The sequence below is a fragment of the Carassius gibelio genome, chromosome A8 (genome assembly GCF_023724105.1).
Source record: "Carassius gibelio isolate Cgi1373 ecotype wild population from Czech Republic chromosome A8, carGib1.2-hapl.c, whole genome shotgun sequence".
NCBI lineage: Eukaryota > Metazoa > Chordata > Actinopteri > Cypriniformes > Cyprinidae > Carassius > Carassius gibelio.
In genome coordinates, this window is record NC_068378.1 from 16,217,109 (window position 1) to 16,229,099 (window position 11,991).

The 11,991-nt window shown below is 39.0% G+C and overlaps 2 protein-coding genes across 8 annotated transcripts; one reads left to right on the top strand and one right to left on the bottom strand.

The window, feature by feature from the left end:
• The first annotated feature begins 579 nt into the window (after window positions 1–579).
• Window positions 580–5,548, top strand: LOC128018582 (hyaluronidase-1-like). 2 transcript variants are annotated; one of them, XM_052604183.1, is made up of 6 exons: window positions 580–822; window positions 2,324–2,909; window positions 3,002–3,052; window positions 3,128–3,397; window positions 3,785–3,874; window positions 4,108–5,548. In XM_052604183.1, exons 2-6 carry the CDS (start codon window positions 2,397–2,399, stop codon window positions 4,609–4,611), a joined length of 1,428 nt encoding a protein of 475 aa, XP_052460143.1. In that variant the 5' UTR covers window positions 580–822; window positions 2,324–2,396; the 3' UTR covers window positions 4,612–5,548. The 2 variants fall into 2 exon arrangements, with proteins under 2 accessions (XP_052460143.1, XP_052460142.1); XM_052604182.1 differs by having other exon boundaries at window positions 3,002–3,397.
• Window positions 5,549–5,788: 240 nt separating this feature from the next.
• On the bottom strand, window positions 5,789–10,626 carry LOC128018588 (BLOC-1-related complex subunit 6-like). 6 transcript variants are annotated; one of them, XM_052604192.1, is made up of 6 exons: window positions 10,505–10,626; window positions 8,654–9,138; window positions 7,792–8,272; window positions 7,544–7,707; window positions 7,260–7,343; window positions 5,789–7,161 (listed from the first exon to the last, which is right to left on the bottom strand). In XM_052604192.1, exons 2-6 carry the CDS (start codon window positions 9,125–9,127, stop codon window positions 7,036–7,038), a joined length of 1,329 nt encoding a protein of 442 aa, XP_052460152.1. In that variant the 5' UTR covers window positions 9,128–9,138; window positions 10,505–10,626; the 3' UTR covers window positions 5,789–7,035. The 6 variants fall into 6 exon arrangements, with proteins under 6 accessions (XP_052460152.1, XP_052460151.1, XP_052460149.1 ...); XM_052604191.1 differs by having other exon boundaries at window positions 8,654–9,135; window positions 10,505–10,591; XM_052604189.1 differs by lacking the exon at window positions 10,505–10,626 and adding an exon at window positions 10,327–10,488.
• Between the last annotated feature and the right edge of the window lie 1,365 nt (window positions 10,627–11,991).

An 11,991-nucleotide genomic window follows, 5' to 3' on the forward strand; every position in this document is an offset into this window, starting at 1 on the left:
CAGCCTGGAATGACACCAGTCACAAAAACCAAATCCTTCTTTTATCTTATTTGTAATACAACCAGAGACTATAGAAAAGAACTGGATTATGACAGATTATGTCTGGATGATATAATTGTGAATAATCTTGCCAGTGATCCTTTTCAGGAAATGGGATCAGGCATCAGACAAAGAAATGAGATAGACATGAACGAGAGAGAAACCAACAGAGATCAAGGAAAGGGGGATTTAAAGGGATTTAGTAAAAAAGTAAAAAAGATATGAAAGGTATAGTTTGACATGAGGGTCATACTTAAATGTTCTGTTTCATTACAGGTATGATGTTGAATTAAACAAAAACAGGAAGGAAAGAAAAATTTGATAGTAGATATTGTCTCTTTCTTTTTTAAGAGACTGAGACTGTTTGGTGCTTCTGTGTGCTGGGATGGATGTGTGTGTGTGGGTGTGTGGTTTTGAATTAGGTGTGTTTGGTAGAAGGGAGTGGTGGATTAAGGGATTACGGTGAGTCTAATCATGTGATTGTCATGGTCCGTGGTGACCCTACTTACTAACAGATTACCCTGGTGAAGATGAGGTAGACTGATTTCCTCTATATTTCCTCCTTCTGTCATTTCATCCATCCTTTTGTCAGGAAGGGCTTTCATCTCATCCCTCATGGTTGGGCTGAGGTCTCTGACTTCTGTGGCTTCCTGTACTGAGCCAGGAGACGCGAACGCACGAACCTGCACAGAAACACTCATTTCTTATTATTCCCCATTCAGAAGAGCCCTCGTCATCTTGACCTTTCTTTCTGGATTGTTTTTTACCTGATCCAATGCAGAGGTGAGTAAGACAACCCAGCACTCCGATCCCATCTCCTTAAGCACCTGATGAGGGAAACCTAACTATCAGTTAAACGACTGTGTTTTACTCCAAATACTATAAATGAGATGGAAATCGGCATTTTGAGAGCTAAGTCGATTCCCAGCCACTTTCTCGAAAGCAGGAACTGGCCTAAAACTATCACACACAAAAACAAAAGCTTACTTTGACACAGCCAAGTTTAACCGGATGGAAACAACAAAACTTTTAAATGTGCCAGAATGATAACAGCTTTCAGGTCCTTCCGTTTCGATTTCAGAGAGCCTATTCAGAGAAAGGCACTCATTTGACTCAGAAAGATGTCTTTGTGTTCAGCTCATTACACATATATAACTGGCTCTCCTCTGTATGTGTCGTAGCTATTATCTAGCATGGCTAAGTGGCAGAAATCACTTCAGAGTGAGCACTCCAGCGTAAAAACGGGTACATGTTACATTTAGCAATGTTTCTCCCACATATGGAGAGCCACAAATCTGTCATCTCCCCTGTACAGCAGTTATTGTTAAACCATAATAAATTAATAATATAGAATTAGTACAGCTTATTCATAACTGTAGCTATTGTGGTATAAACTATTGTTAGCATAGTTTCCATGGAGAAGGTTTCTTTTTCTAAGCTGAAAAGGATGGATAGTTTAGGATGGTTACAGCAGGCAGTATTTTCAAGGAATACACGAACAGCTTGATAAACTTCGTCAACCATTAATACATTGTAACTTCCGAATAACGAAGTGAAAATTAGTATGCTGCGGCAGTATTTTATTTTTCAAAATACATAGGTAAAGGGATCGTTAAATTGGTTTCATCTGTGAAATGAGAGACGCGGGTGTTGCTTGACCCTCTGGCGCCCTCTGTTGAAAAGCTTGTGAGCTGCAGACTCGTATTAATACACTTTAAAGATCGTTTAGCTCTGAATTTGGGCAGCACTAATTAATCCTGTTAGCGATTAATTATCCTAGAGTGTCTTCTCTGACGTAGCGTCGCAGCTCCGTCTTTTCAATGGTAAACAAGACTTGTGATAATTTTTTTTTAATTATGTCTGTCACAAATAGCTGTTGAAAATTTAGCCAAAAAAATCTAAATTATATACAAATAATATCTAAAATATGTTTATGAAATATATATATACATACACATTAATTGACCTTCTGTGACAACGTGCTTTCCATGAGAACGCAATTCAACTTTTTGGATTAAAATCTATACCTTAAATTATAATTAATGAGATAGAGATTTTGTGCCCTGGGCCTGGGCTCTCCTAACTTAAAGAGTGTGGGATGGAATATTTCTGTCCACACGTTCAGTTGTTTAACCTGAAAGCTGCTTGATGTTTAATAAAACTGTGCAAAATGAAGTTATTGCTGGATTGCCCCATGTTTCATTACGGACACAAACACACCAGAAAATAAATCAATAAATTCCTGAAAAATTCCTATAAGATGTCTTTATGTCTTTATCTCCAGATATTATCCCTCTCCAAGGAGGCTTTTGTGTGAGTTTTGGAGTGAGGGGCCCTGAAACATCTTGTTCAGCTCCATGGCTGGAAGAAGACACACATTCATCCTCCTCTCCCTTTCTCTTCTATTCCTCCTCCTCTGTCTCTTCACTCGTCCATGTGTCTGCGGTCCTGCCCGGTCCCCTCTTCTCGCTGGCCAGCCTTTCCTGGTGTTATGGGGGGTTCCAGACAAAGACTGTTTGGGTCGGCCAGACCCATCTGCATTTGGGATGGAGTGGGAAGGCCGTGTGGCAACATTTTATGAGGACACGCTAGGACTTTACCCATATTTCACTGCACAGGATCGGCCTGTCAACGGTGGCCTACCACAACACACCAGCCTTGACATTCACCTCCAGAGGGTGGAGGGCGACCTGACGGCCTCGTTACCCCAGGCAGGAGCACCTGGTTTAGGAGTGCTGCGCTGGCAGGAGTGGGCGCCTCAGTGGAACAGGAACAGGGGAATAAAAAATAAGTATCTTGTGGAATCGAGGGCACTTCTCCGGGGATTTTTTCCAGACTGGAGCACAGAGGAAGTGGAGAAATGGTCTCAGGTGATGACAATCACGACATATTATGATATTTTAATGACTATCATTCTGCATTAAGTTGTATAAATCTATCTTATGATTTAATTTCTTGTCAGGTTGACTTTGAAGCAGCAGCACAGTCCATAATGATGGAAACCCTGCGGGAGGTGAAGAGACTCCGCCCACAAAGATTATGGGGAATAGCCCCATATCCTAACTGCTATAACTTTGACTCCACCCAGATAGCATTAGCCAATTACACGGGACGGTGCCCTGCGGCAGAAATGGCCCTTAATGATGAGCTGATGTGGCTCTGGAAGCGAAGCGGTGCCCTCTATCCAGCCCTCTTGCTGGAGAAGCTGCCAGAGGGAACCAAAGGGGCATGGCTTTACGCAACCAATCAGATCAGAGAGGCTTTACGAGTGGCGGCTCTTGCAGGGACTACCTTTGATCTTCCCGTGTTTCCACTGATCAAGATTGTGTACACCTCCTCCAACTCCTTTCTCTCAGAGGTAATGAACAATAGGTTGCCATCTGTTGAGTTTAACAAAACTAATGGTTACCGAAGACATTAGAAGCGGGTATATAAAGAAAATTTAACATACAATATCACACGAGAAACTGCTCTATATCAAAGAGGTGTTGCTGAAATTAAAAAATAACATTATTGTTTACAGCCACGTTTCAGTCTTTTTCAATATAAAAGTACACAAATGGTGAAAAGGTTCCCATTGTAATATGGGGTGAATATCTGGAAAAATGACCTTTCAGCAAATCAAATTTGAGGACCAGAAAGAACTGTTGTATTAAGTATAATATAATATGAGGGTGCACCTTATAAGGACTTTGTTGTTACTCAGTACAACCTTCTAATTATGTCTGTATTGTACATGTATCAGATTGATCTGGTGAACACAATTGGAGAGAGTGCTGCTATGGGAGCATCTGGAGTAATTATATGGGAAAAATCCTTAGCAGTTAAAACACAGGTAATCATTCAATCATTCTCATATTGACAATACCATACAAAAGTTTGAGAACAGTAAGAATTTTAATTATTTATTTTGTTGAAAAACATTTATTCTGCAAGGACGCATTCAATTGATTGAAACTGACAATAAAGATATTTATGATATTACAAAAGATTTCTATTTTAAATACACAATGTTCTTTTGAATTCCTGTTTTTTTATTATTTACATCTGCATGTGCGTCTCCTACAGAAATCCTGCTCAGAGTTCAGCTCGTATGTTCGTCAGGTTCTCGGCCCATATGCTGTTAATGTGACCACTGCAGGACGTCTCTGTGGAGTCTCGTTGTGTCAGGGCCGTGGACGCTGTGTGCGTAAGAAACCTGAGGACCCCACATACCTGCATCTCCCTTCAGCCCACTTTATGCTTCTCCCAAATGGGGCAGAAGGTGTCCGGGCCACCGGAGAGCTTCCCACTGCTTACATAGACCTCTGGAAGAAGGACTTCCGCTGCCAGTGGTTCGAAGCCTTGGAGGGTGCAGCAGCAGATCAAGAATCTGGCGTGGTGCTGGTAAACCGAGGGAAAATAACATCACCAGCAGTAAAAACAGTGGTTGGGATAAGCCAGAGTCAGGGTACAGTGGTTCCAGTGATTCCAGTGACAGCAGTGCCTACCAAGCAGCCAGTAGACGGTGGAAATGCTGTACTTATTACACCCACCATCTTTCTCTCCTCACTGGTTCTTCATTATGTTTGACGAGTAGAGCGCTGGAGTGTGAAGGAACTTTTGTGAACCTCAGTTGGCCTTGATTTTGATCGCTAATTGCTAAAAGAATTGTAATATAAACACCCAAAGGAATATCCCTGAGAACAGCTTCTGTGAAAGACAATCTCAGAGATTTAAATTCACAATCTGAACACGACTGAATAAACAGATCTGTTCCGCATCACCTGCACTTGAAAATGATCTGTATAACTTATATGGATATAGCTTTTTTTTTTAAGGGATAGTGCATTGATCCTCCACTATGGATTTGTTCTGTTGAACACAAAAGAAGATATTTTGAAGAATGTTGGTAACTACAGTTGAATGTAGACACTGACTTCCATAGGATGGGGAAAAAACTCTGCACCATCAACTGTTTGGTTACCAACTTTCTTCAATATTTTTTGCGTTCAACAGAAAAAACTCATACAGGTTTGGAACAAGTGGAGGGTGAGTACCCTATCCCTTTCATCTACATACAAAATGACCCTGAATGGTTTTTGAAACAAAATGATCTACCTTCTAGAATATTTTTTCCCCTGACATTTTGGTGTTATATCTTTTACTTGGATTTTATTAAAGGGGAGTGATTCTTTTCTATAGCCACTTTATATATTATGTCAAACCTGCGTAAGACTTGTGGCGGGACAGTGATAGCACAATCATAAAATGTCCTGAATGCAGCCTCTATCTGTCTAAACTAAAATCTTATCAAATGTTTAGTTTCTGTTTGAAAGAAATCAGCCAAGTTTACACATTATCCGAGCAGTCTGTCCCAAACAAAACCATCCTCCATAGTGAAAATGTAAAGCCTGTCCAAACATTCTCTGACAGATATGAATAACTAGTAAACAAATCTGCTGGTTTGTTAAATTAACAAATACCAACTATAATGTCCAAATAAAATAAAATAAAGTGTCCATCTATACATTTACATATCTGTGAATTCATCATTAATTGTAAGGGGTGACAAAGCAAAACATTTTATCCTCCAGTGTAAATGAATCCAGCTAAGGCTGAACACTCTCTCTCTGTCAGTCACTTACACACACAAACAATATTCTCCATAATTTCACTGATGGTGGTATAATTTCACCTGATCAATAGCGCCAATCGAGCAATAAACAAATTCACCTTAAATGTAATGAGAAGAGGCACACAAATTAAGTATCATTCTAGCAAATTTATTTTGTTATATTATATAATTTAAAATATACATTGATGACAGATTGTTGGACAAATCAGGGTTACAGTTAGCAAGACAGAGATAAAGAAAGACGATTCAAACAGGAACAAACAGAGAAAGGTAAAGATCATAAACTTCCATCCATCCTGAAATTTTTTCAGAATCTTTCCTGACCTTCCTCTGATTTGTGAGGTCCTTGTGATCAATACTTACAGACAACAAAATAATTAATCAAATTACAGGACATTTTTCATGACTCACAAGAGAGTTTCATCAAGAGTCCAATATTTGTAGGCCATTATGGTGCTTGTGTTAGGAATAGTTCATCCAACAACAACGAAAAAAACTAAATTCTGCCATTATTTACTCACCACAAAATAAGATATTTTGAAGAATGTCCTGACCATTTCAAGCTTCAAAAAAGACGCAAGTGCATCACAACAGTAGTTCATATGATGTGCGCACAACTCTTTCAAAGTCATATGATATCTTTATGTGAGAAACGGATTGAAAAGTCATTAATCATGATTTATGGTGACTGTATGAACATGAGCATTAAGCACATTCTTAAAAAAAAAATCTTCTTTTGCACTCCATGGAAGAGAAAGTCATAGAGGTTTCCAACAATATGAGGGTGAGTAAATCATTTCAGAATTTGTTTTCAGGTGAACTATCCATTTAACAATGGTCACTGTGAAAAGAAGAACTGATCCGGGATGCATAGCATCCATGCTGCAGAAACAAAGACGTCCGGGAGGAACAAGTATACACAGAGCATGGCTTCCATACTGGCAAATATTGGTGTTAAACTACTCTATGTTTTAAATACCTGCCAAAAGTTCCAATCACACACACTAACTTCATAAACAGGCAACAACCAATCAGTCGCCCAAGAGCCACCAACAACAAAGAGTGCTTCCTCTGGTCACGTGGAAGATGCTGGACGGCATGAATCAAAGGGAGGAGTTAATTTTGTCGTGCGAACGTTCTAGAGGGGAGGAGCCAAGACAAAAGGAGGTGATTAAAGATGTGGTCTCCGAAGAGAAGGGTGAAAATCAAGCTATCTCTAAGGGGACGAGAACTTCCAGAGCATTGCTAGTAAACATTATAGTTAGCAAAATGCTTCCATTGCACTGAGTGTAGCAGAATGACTGCAGAAGGCGGAGCCACTGCTTTTCTCCTAGGGATGGAGTCTTCATTGGGACAGGAGGTGTGGTTTGTTGCCATAGTTACTTGCAGATGGTCTCTAGGGCATCAAGGGTTCGTTTGATGTCTCTGATCTGAGCAGCAAGAGCATGTATAGGTTGCATGGAGCGATCTAGCTCCTCACACCGGGCCATGAGTGTGTACATTCCCTGAAAACACATATACAAGCACACACAGATCAAAAAAGAAAAGAAAATCTAAAAGAAAACTTGCCTGACTAAATAAATGTAAGTCACTCTCATCTCACCTTTATACTCATGTCTACTGACTCTCCCAAACTGTCCACAGAATCTCTGTATGTCTGGATATAACCCACACTCAAAGCAGTCATCTGGAGAGACACAATATTCACATTTATGTTCAAAGCAATATGTGCACTCCACGGTCTGTATAAATTAATATATGGAATTAGGTTTGCATGCATAAAAAGTGAAGCCAAAAAGTTAGTTCTGAAAAATGGAACAGCACCATTTGTTTGCAGTGTCCAAATATTTTTTTGGGTGGCTGTATATGATTTAGGGTAATACTCACATTCTGTATAGTTCCATTGAGGCTTCGCAGCATCAGTTCTACACTCTGAGCCACATCCTGTGTGTGTTTGTGCAGGTCTACCAGCACTGACGGGTCAATGGGCGGAATATCAGCCGGCCGACGCAAAGAACCAAGACCACGCACCACAGGCCCAGAACAGTCCGCTGAAGTAGCCACACACAGATCAAATATTACTGATACATGACTTAACAAATCAAAAATAATTTTTTGACACCCCAGGTACTCACAATCCGTGTCCAGACTTAGCCGCGAGCTCATTTTAATCTTATCTTCAAGATTTTTGGCGATGAAGTGCGTGAGATCTCCATCATGGCTGACCGTTCCCTCCAATTCGAGGGCACTGGATATGGTAGCTCTGCGGCCTTCCACCTGGCCTCCTCTAGCCACGCCTCCTCGTCCCCCACCCCCACACGCCCCACTGATCTCATCCAGACTCTTACTGTCCTGCATGCCACGCACGACGCGATCTCGCTCTGGTACTGACCGCACACGCACCTCTGCCATCACGTGAGCCGGGCACGGAGAATCAGCCAGGTCTGGCAGCAGAGGGGGTGTGGCCTGGTTGGGAGGAGGGGCCGGAACAAGGGGAGGGGCCTCATCAGGAGAAATGGAAGCATTTGGCTGGACTTTATCCATTGAATCAATATCGGCCCATTCCTCAGGTTCAGAGCGAGTTGAAGGGTGTTCAGCTGAGAGCAGACCAACTGACTGTAATTTGTGCAGATCAGTTTATTCAAGATGAGCAGCAACAGATATTTGAGTCACACAAATTGGACATAATGTTAATTTTTTTTACTATTAATTAATAAATTAACTGAATGAAATGTATTAATTTATTGGAATTATTGTAACAAAGATTTTATTATTAATTATTGTCCTCATTATGCTAATATATATGTTTTTTTTTCTATTAGTTAGTTATTTGGGCTTTTTTTTTTTTTTTTTCCAAAAGAAATAATGGAAAGTTTCCAGATGTTTTCTGCATCTTTGCAACCCTACTAATATAATATTAATTAAAGTAATTAATGTATTATAAATTAGCATTTAATCAAAAGAGAACCAGTGCACATCCCTGATTTAACGGCTTACCTGAACAGAAATAAGGGTCTCCTTTTTTCGCTTGATCTCTCTCTTGTTGATATTGTTTACCTCACCATCACTTGTCTTTTTCTCATTCTCCTCCCCTCTCCATTCTTCCAGTTCTTTTTTATAGTGGCTGTGTATTCGTTCATTCTCACAGGAGTGCGTGTCCTTGAGTGAGCTGTCTTCAGTTAGAATATGTGCACATTGGTTGTGCTGAACCAGTGACTCAGTAGGTGTGGACTCGGAGCGATCTGTGTGTGCATCTCTACATGAGTCCATGTGGTGAAGAGTGTGTTTGAGAGTCTCTGACAGGGCAGGTGACCCATCGTGAGCCTCAAAATCAGCCCCATCCCTGAACTTTAACCCCTGAGTGGTGAATCCATGAGGTTCTGACCAATCTGAAGCTTTGGGACAGTCAGATGTGTCCACACCATTGTTCGCTTCTTGCGCATCCTGCCCGGTCACAGCAGAGCGGCTCATCCCTTCATCTGCTGCAGCAACACAAATCTTCATCATCATCATCATTATCATTGAAGATGTACAGCTAAAGCTAATGCACTAATGTGATGCAAGTCATAAATTAAAAATGAATGTTTATAATTTATATTTCATGCCTGAGTTCGCATGATATTATATAGTAAATTCCCCGTACAAAAGAGTTATTTCATTTGAATATATATATATATATATATATATATATATATATATATATATATATATATATTTTTTTTTTTTTTTTGCATTTTTTGCATTTTTTAAGTAAATATTTTTATTCCCCCAAAAGGAAGAATAAAATAAAACATGGCATTGAAAGTGATCTTTTATAGCATCATGAAATATTTCCACTCAAACTACACCATGAGAAAACACTGCATCTCTAATCAATTCAAAACAACATTATTTTAATATCATTAAGATAATATTATAGTTTTTAATAATATTCAGTTTTTACCTTTATATTTTAAGTTTTGGCAATTTTGCCTCTGACGTTTTTATTTCTATTTTGTACTATTTCTATACAGTTTTATATAGTTTCTATTAGTTATTTTAGTACAAGCTAAACTAAATGAAAATGAGAAATGGTTGCCTTGCAAGCGGAAATAAAATAACCGATTTTATATTATATTTTATTTCAGTCAACAATACAATAAAGCCACAAAAAAGTTTTTATGGTTTAACTATCAGTTAACTAAAATAACAATGATTTAAAATAACGTATTCGTTTATTCTTACTTTTTTCTTTTATTTAAAATAACTTATTTTTTTAAGTTGTTCGATTAAAAGCAAAAGCTCGGTGATCATGAACGCTCTTGCAGGTTTCACTTCACATATGGAAACACTCTGAGGCATTATGCACGGACTCGATCCGTTTCCTGAGTCTGTTTTGACAGCTGTCAGTTCGTTCGTTGCTAATCAGTTTAGTGGTATATTTACTTACTGACACTAAATCTCAAAAGATTTTACCTAGTGACGAAGTGTCTCTCTGTAAGTGTCTTCAGAGAAACTGAAATCATACGAAGCTTAAATCTCCAACACCAATGATTCGCGGGGCTCAAAATTCATCAAGTACAAGCGACGACCATTTCACAAACATTTAACATCTCAACCAGACAAATCAGACTCAGATCAGCTGAACAATAAATATGTAAATAACGGATCAAGGAAGCGAAGGTGGTCACCTGACATTAGCTTCAGGATAAGCATTAGCTGTAATGCAGGCCTCTGAATTCGCAGCCTTTATGCGAGATATCAGCGAAAATCCGAAGCCTTGTGGCTACTACTGTTTGAGTTTGGGCTGATTTGTCATGTTTCAGATGCGTGTAATGCAATAGTGGATTTGAGAAGTTAATTATTTACCTGTAGCTCTTCGCCCAGGAAGAAGGTTGCCAACTGATTTCGCACGAAATATTTGTCGTACGGAAATACAACGTTGACGTTATAGTTCCGCATAACATACAGAGATAAATCTCATGACATAAAACTCATGTGAAAAATTTAATGTAAACGCATTCATTTATTTAATCATACCTTAATGTAGATTATCAGAGAATTGTGTTATAGAATTAATAAATAATAAACCTGTGGTTAATTATTCACTTATTTGCACGAAGAGAGATGTCTAGACAGCCTGTCCAGGTCCAGACAGATATGTAGTACACAGATTTCACCACAGAGGGCGCTAGATGCCGCCGATTGATTTTACTGGCGTGACGCTGCTCTCTCCCGCGTCCTGAGCAGGACAGGAGGCTGTGTGTATTTTTACCCTGCTGCCATTTTATAGGCTGGAATTAAAGTAATTGTCAACCACATCAGCAAAACCTAGGCTTTGACCTGTTACAAAACACTGACCAAAACTAAAACCTCTAAGAACCTGTTATTATCCAAAAAACCACCCCATGTAATAAAGCCCTCTAAAGGAGAGCCAGAGTAATGTTGTGAGTCACTGACCTATTCTCTTGACATCTTTAGGGGACTGTAGTCAACATGAAACATTAACAAGTCATTTTACAAAAGTAATTTCATATATTTCTAAGTGGAACAATGTATTCAACATGAAAAAATTTACTGTAGGGGTGGGACTTGATTATTATCCATCATGATTTAATTGGACAGTAAAACGTAGTTGTTCCATACTGGAATAGAGCAACTGTGAAGGACTACTTCCTTTTTCCAGTTTTACATCACCTTTGAGGAGGCTTTTTCACCAGGATGTGGAGTGTGGAAGATCAAGTTCACCTTTGGTAGTATCTCTTGATGTACCTAAATGGTAAATATGATGTTATTTGCAAATCACTGCCGTGTGACCTTCATTACATTATTACATTAAATTACAGCATTAACTATTGGCTTTTTAGAAAAAGCTAAAGCAGTAGCCTAAAACATATCTAAATAGCATTTTGCTATTGGTTTACATTTACATTTTACAATATATTTTATGCGGCGTGGCCTAGGTGACATCACATTTTTACATTTTGGTATAATTTGTGCTGAGTGATTGTGCTATTTCAGGAAATTCTATTAATAAAGTAAATTCAATAAAATCTTGTTTTCTAGTCAGTATTCCACAACAGCAAGACAGACATTTTCCTTAATAGAAAACAATATCTCTCATTCCTTGTGTTTCTCCTCTAGTCTGTCCCCTTCACTTTGTTATTTGCATCGCTGATCTCATTTACTCACATATAGGCTCTCCAATATTTGGTATTCACTTCTGGGAGTGTTTTAAGTGGCAGCTGTATCCAAGACAACCCGCCTATTCATTTTCCCAGTGTCCTGTCATTTATATAGGATGCAATATAATGTACTCATGGAATTCAAATGCTTGTCACACAGCAAGAAGTACC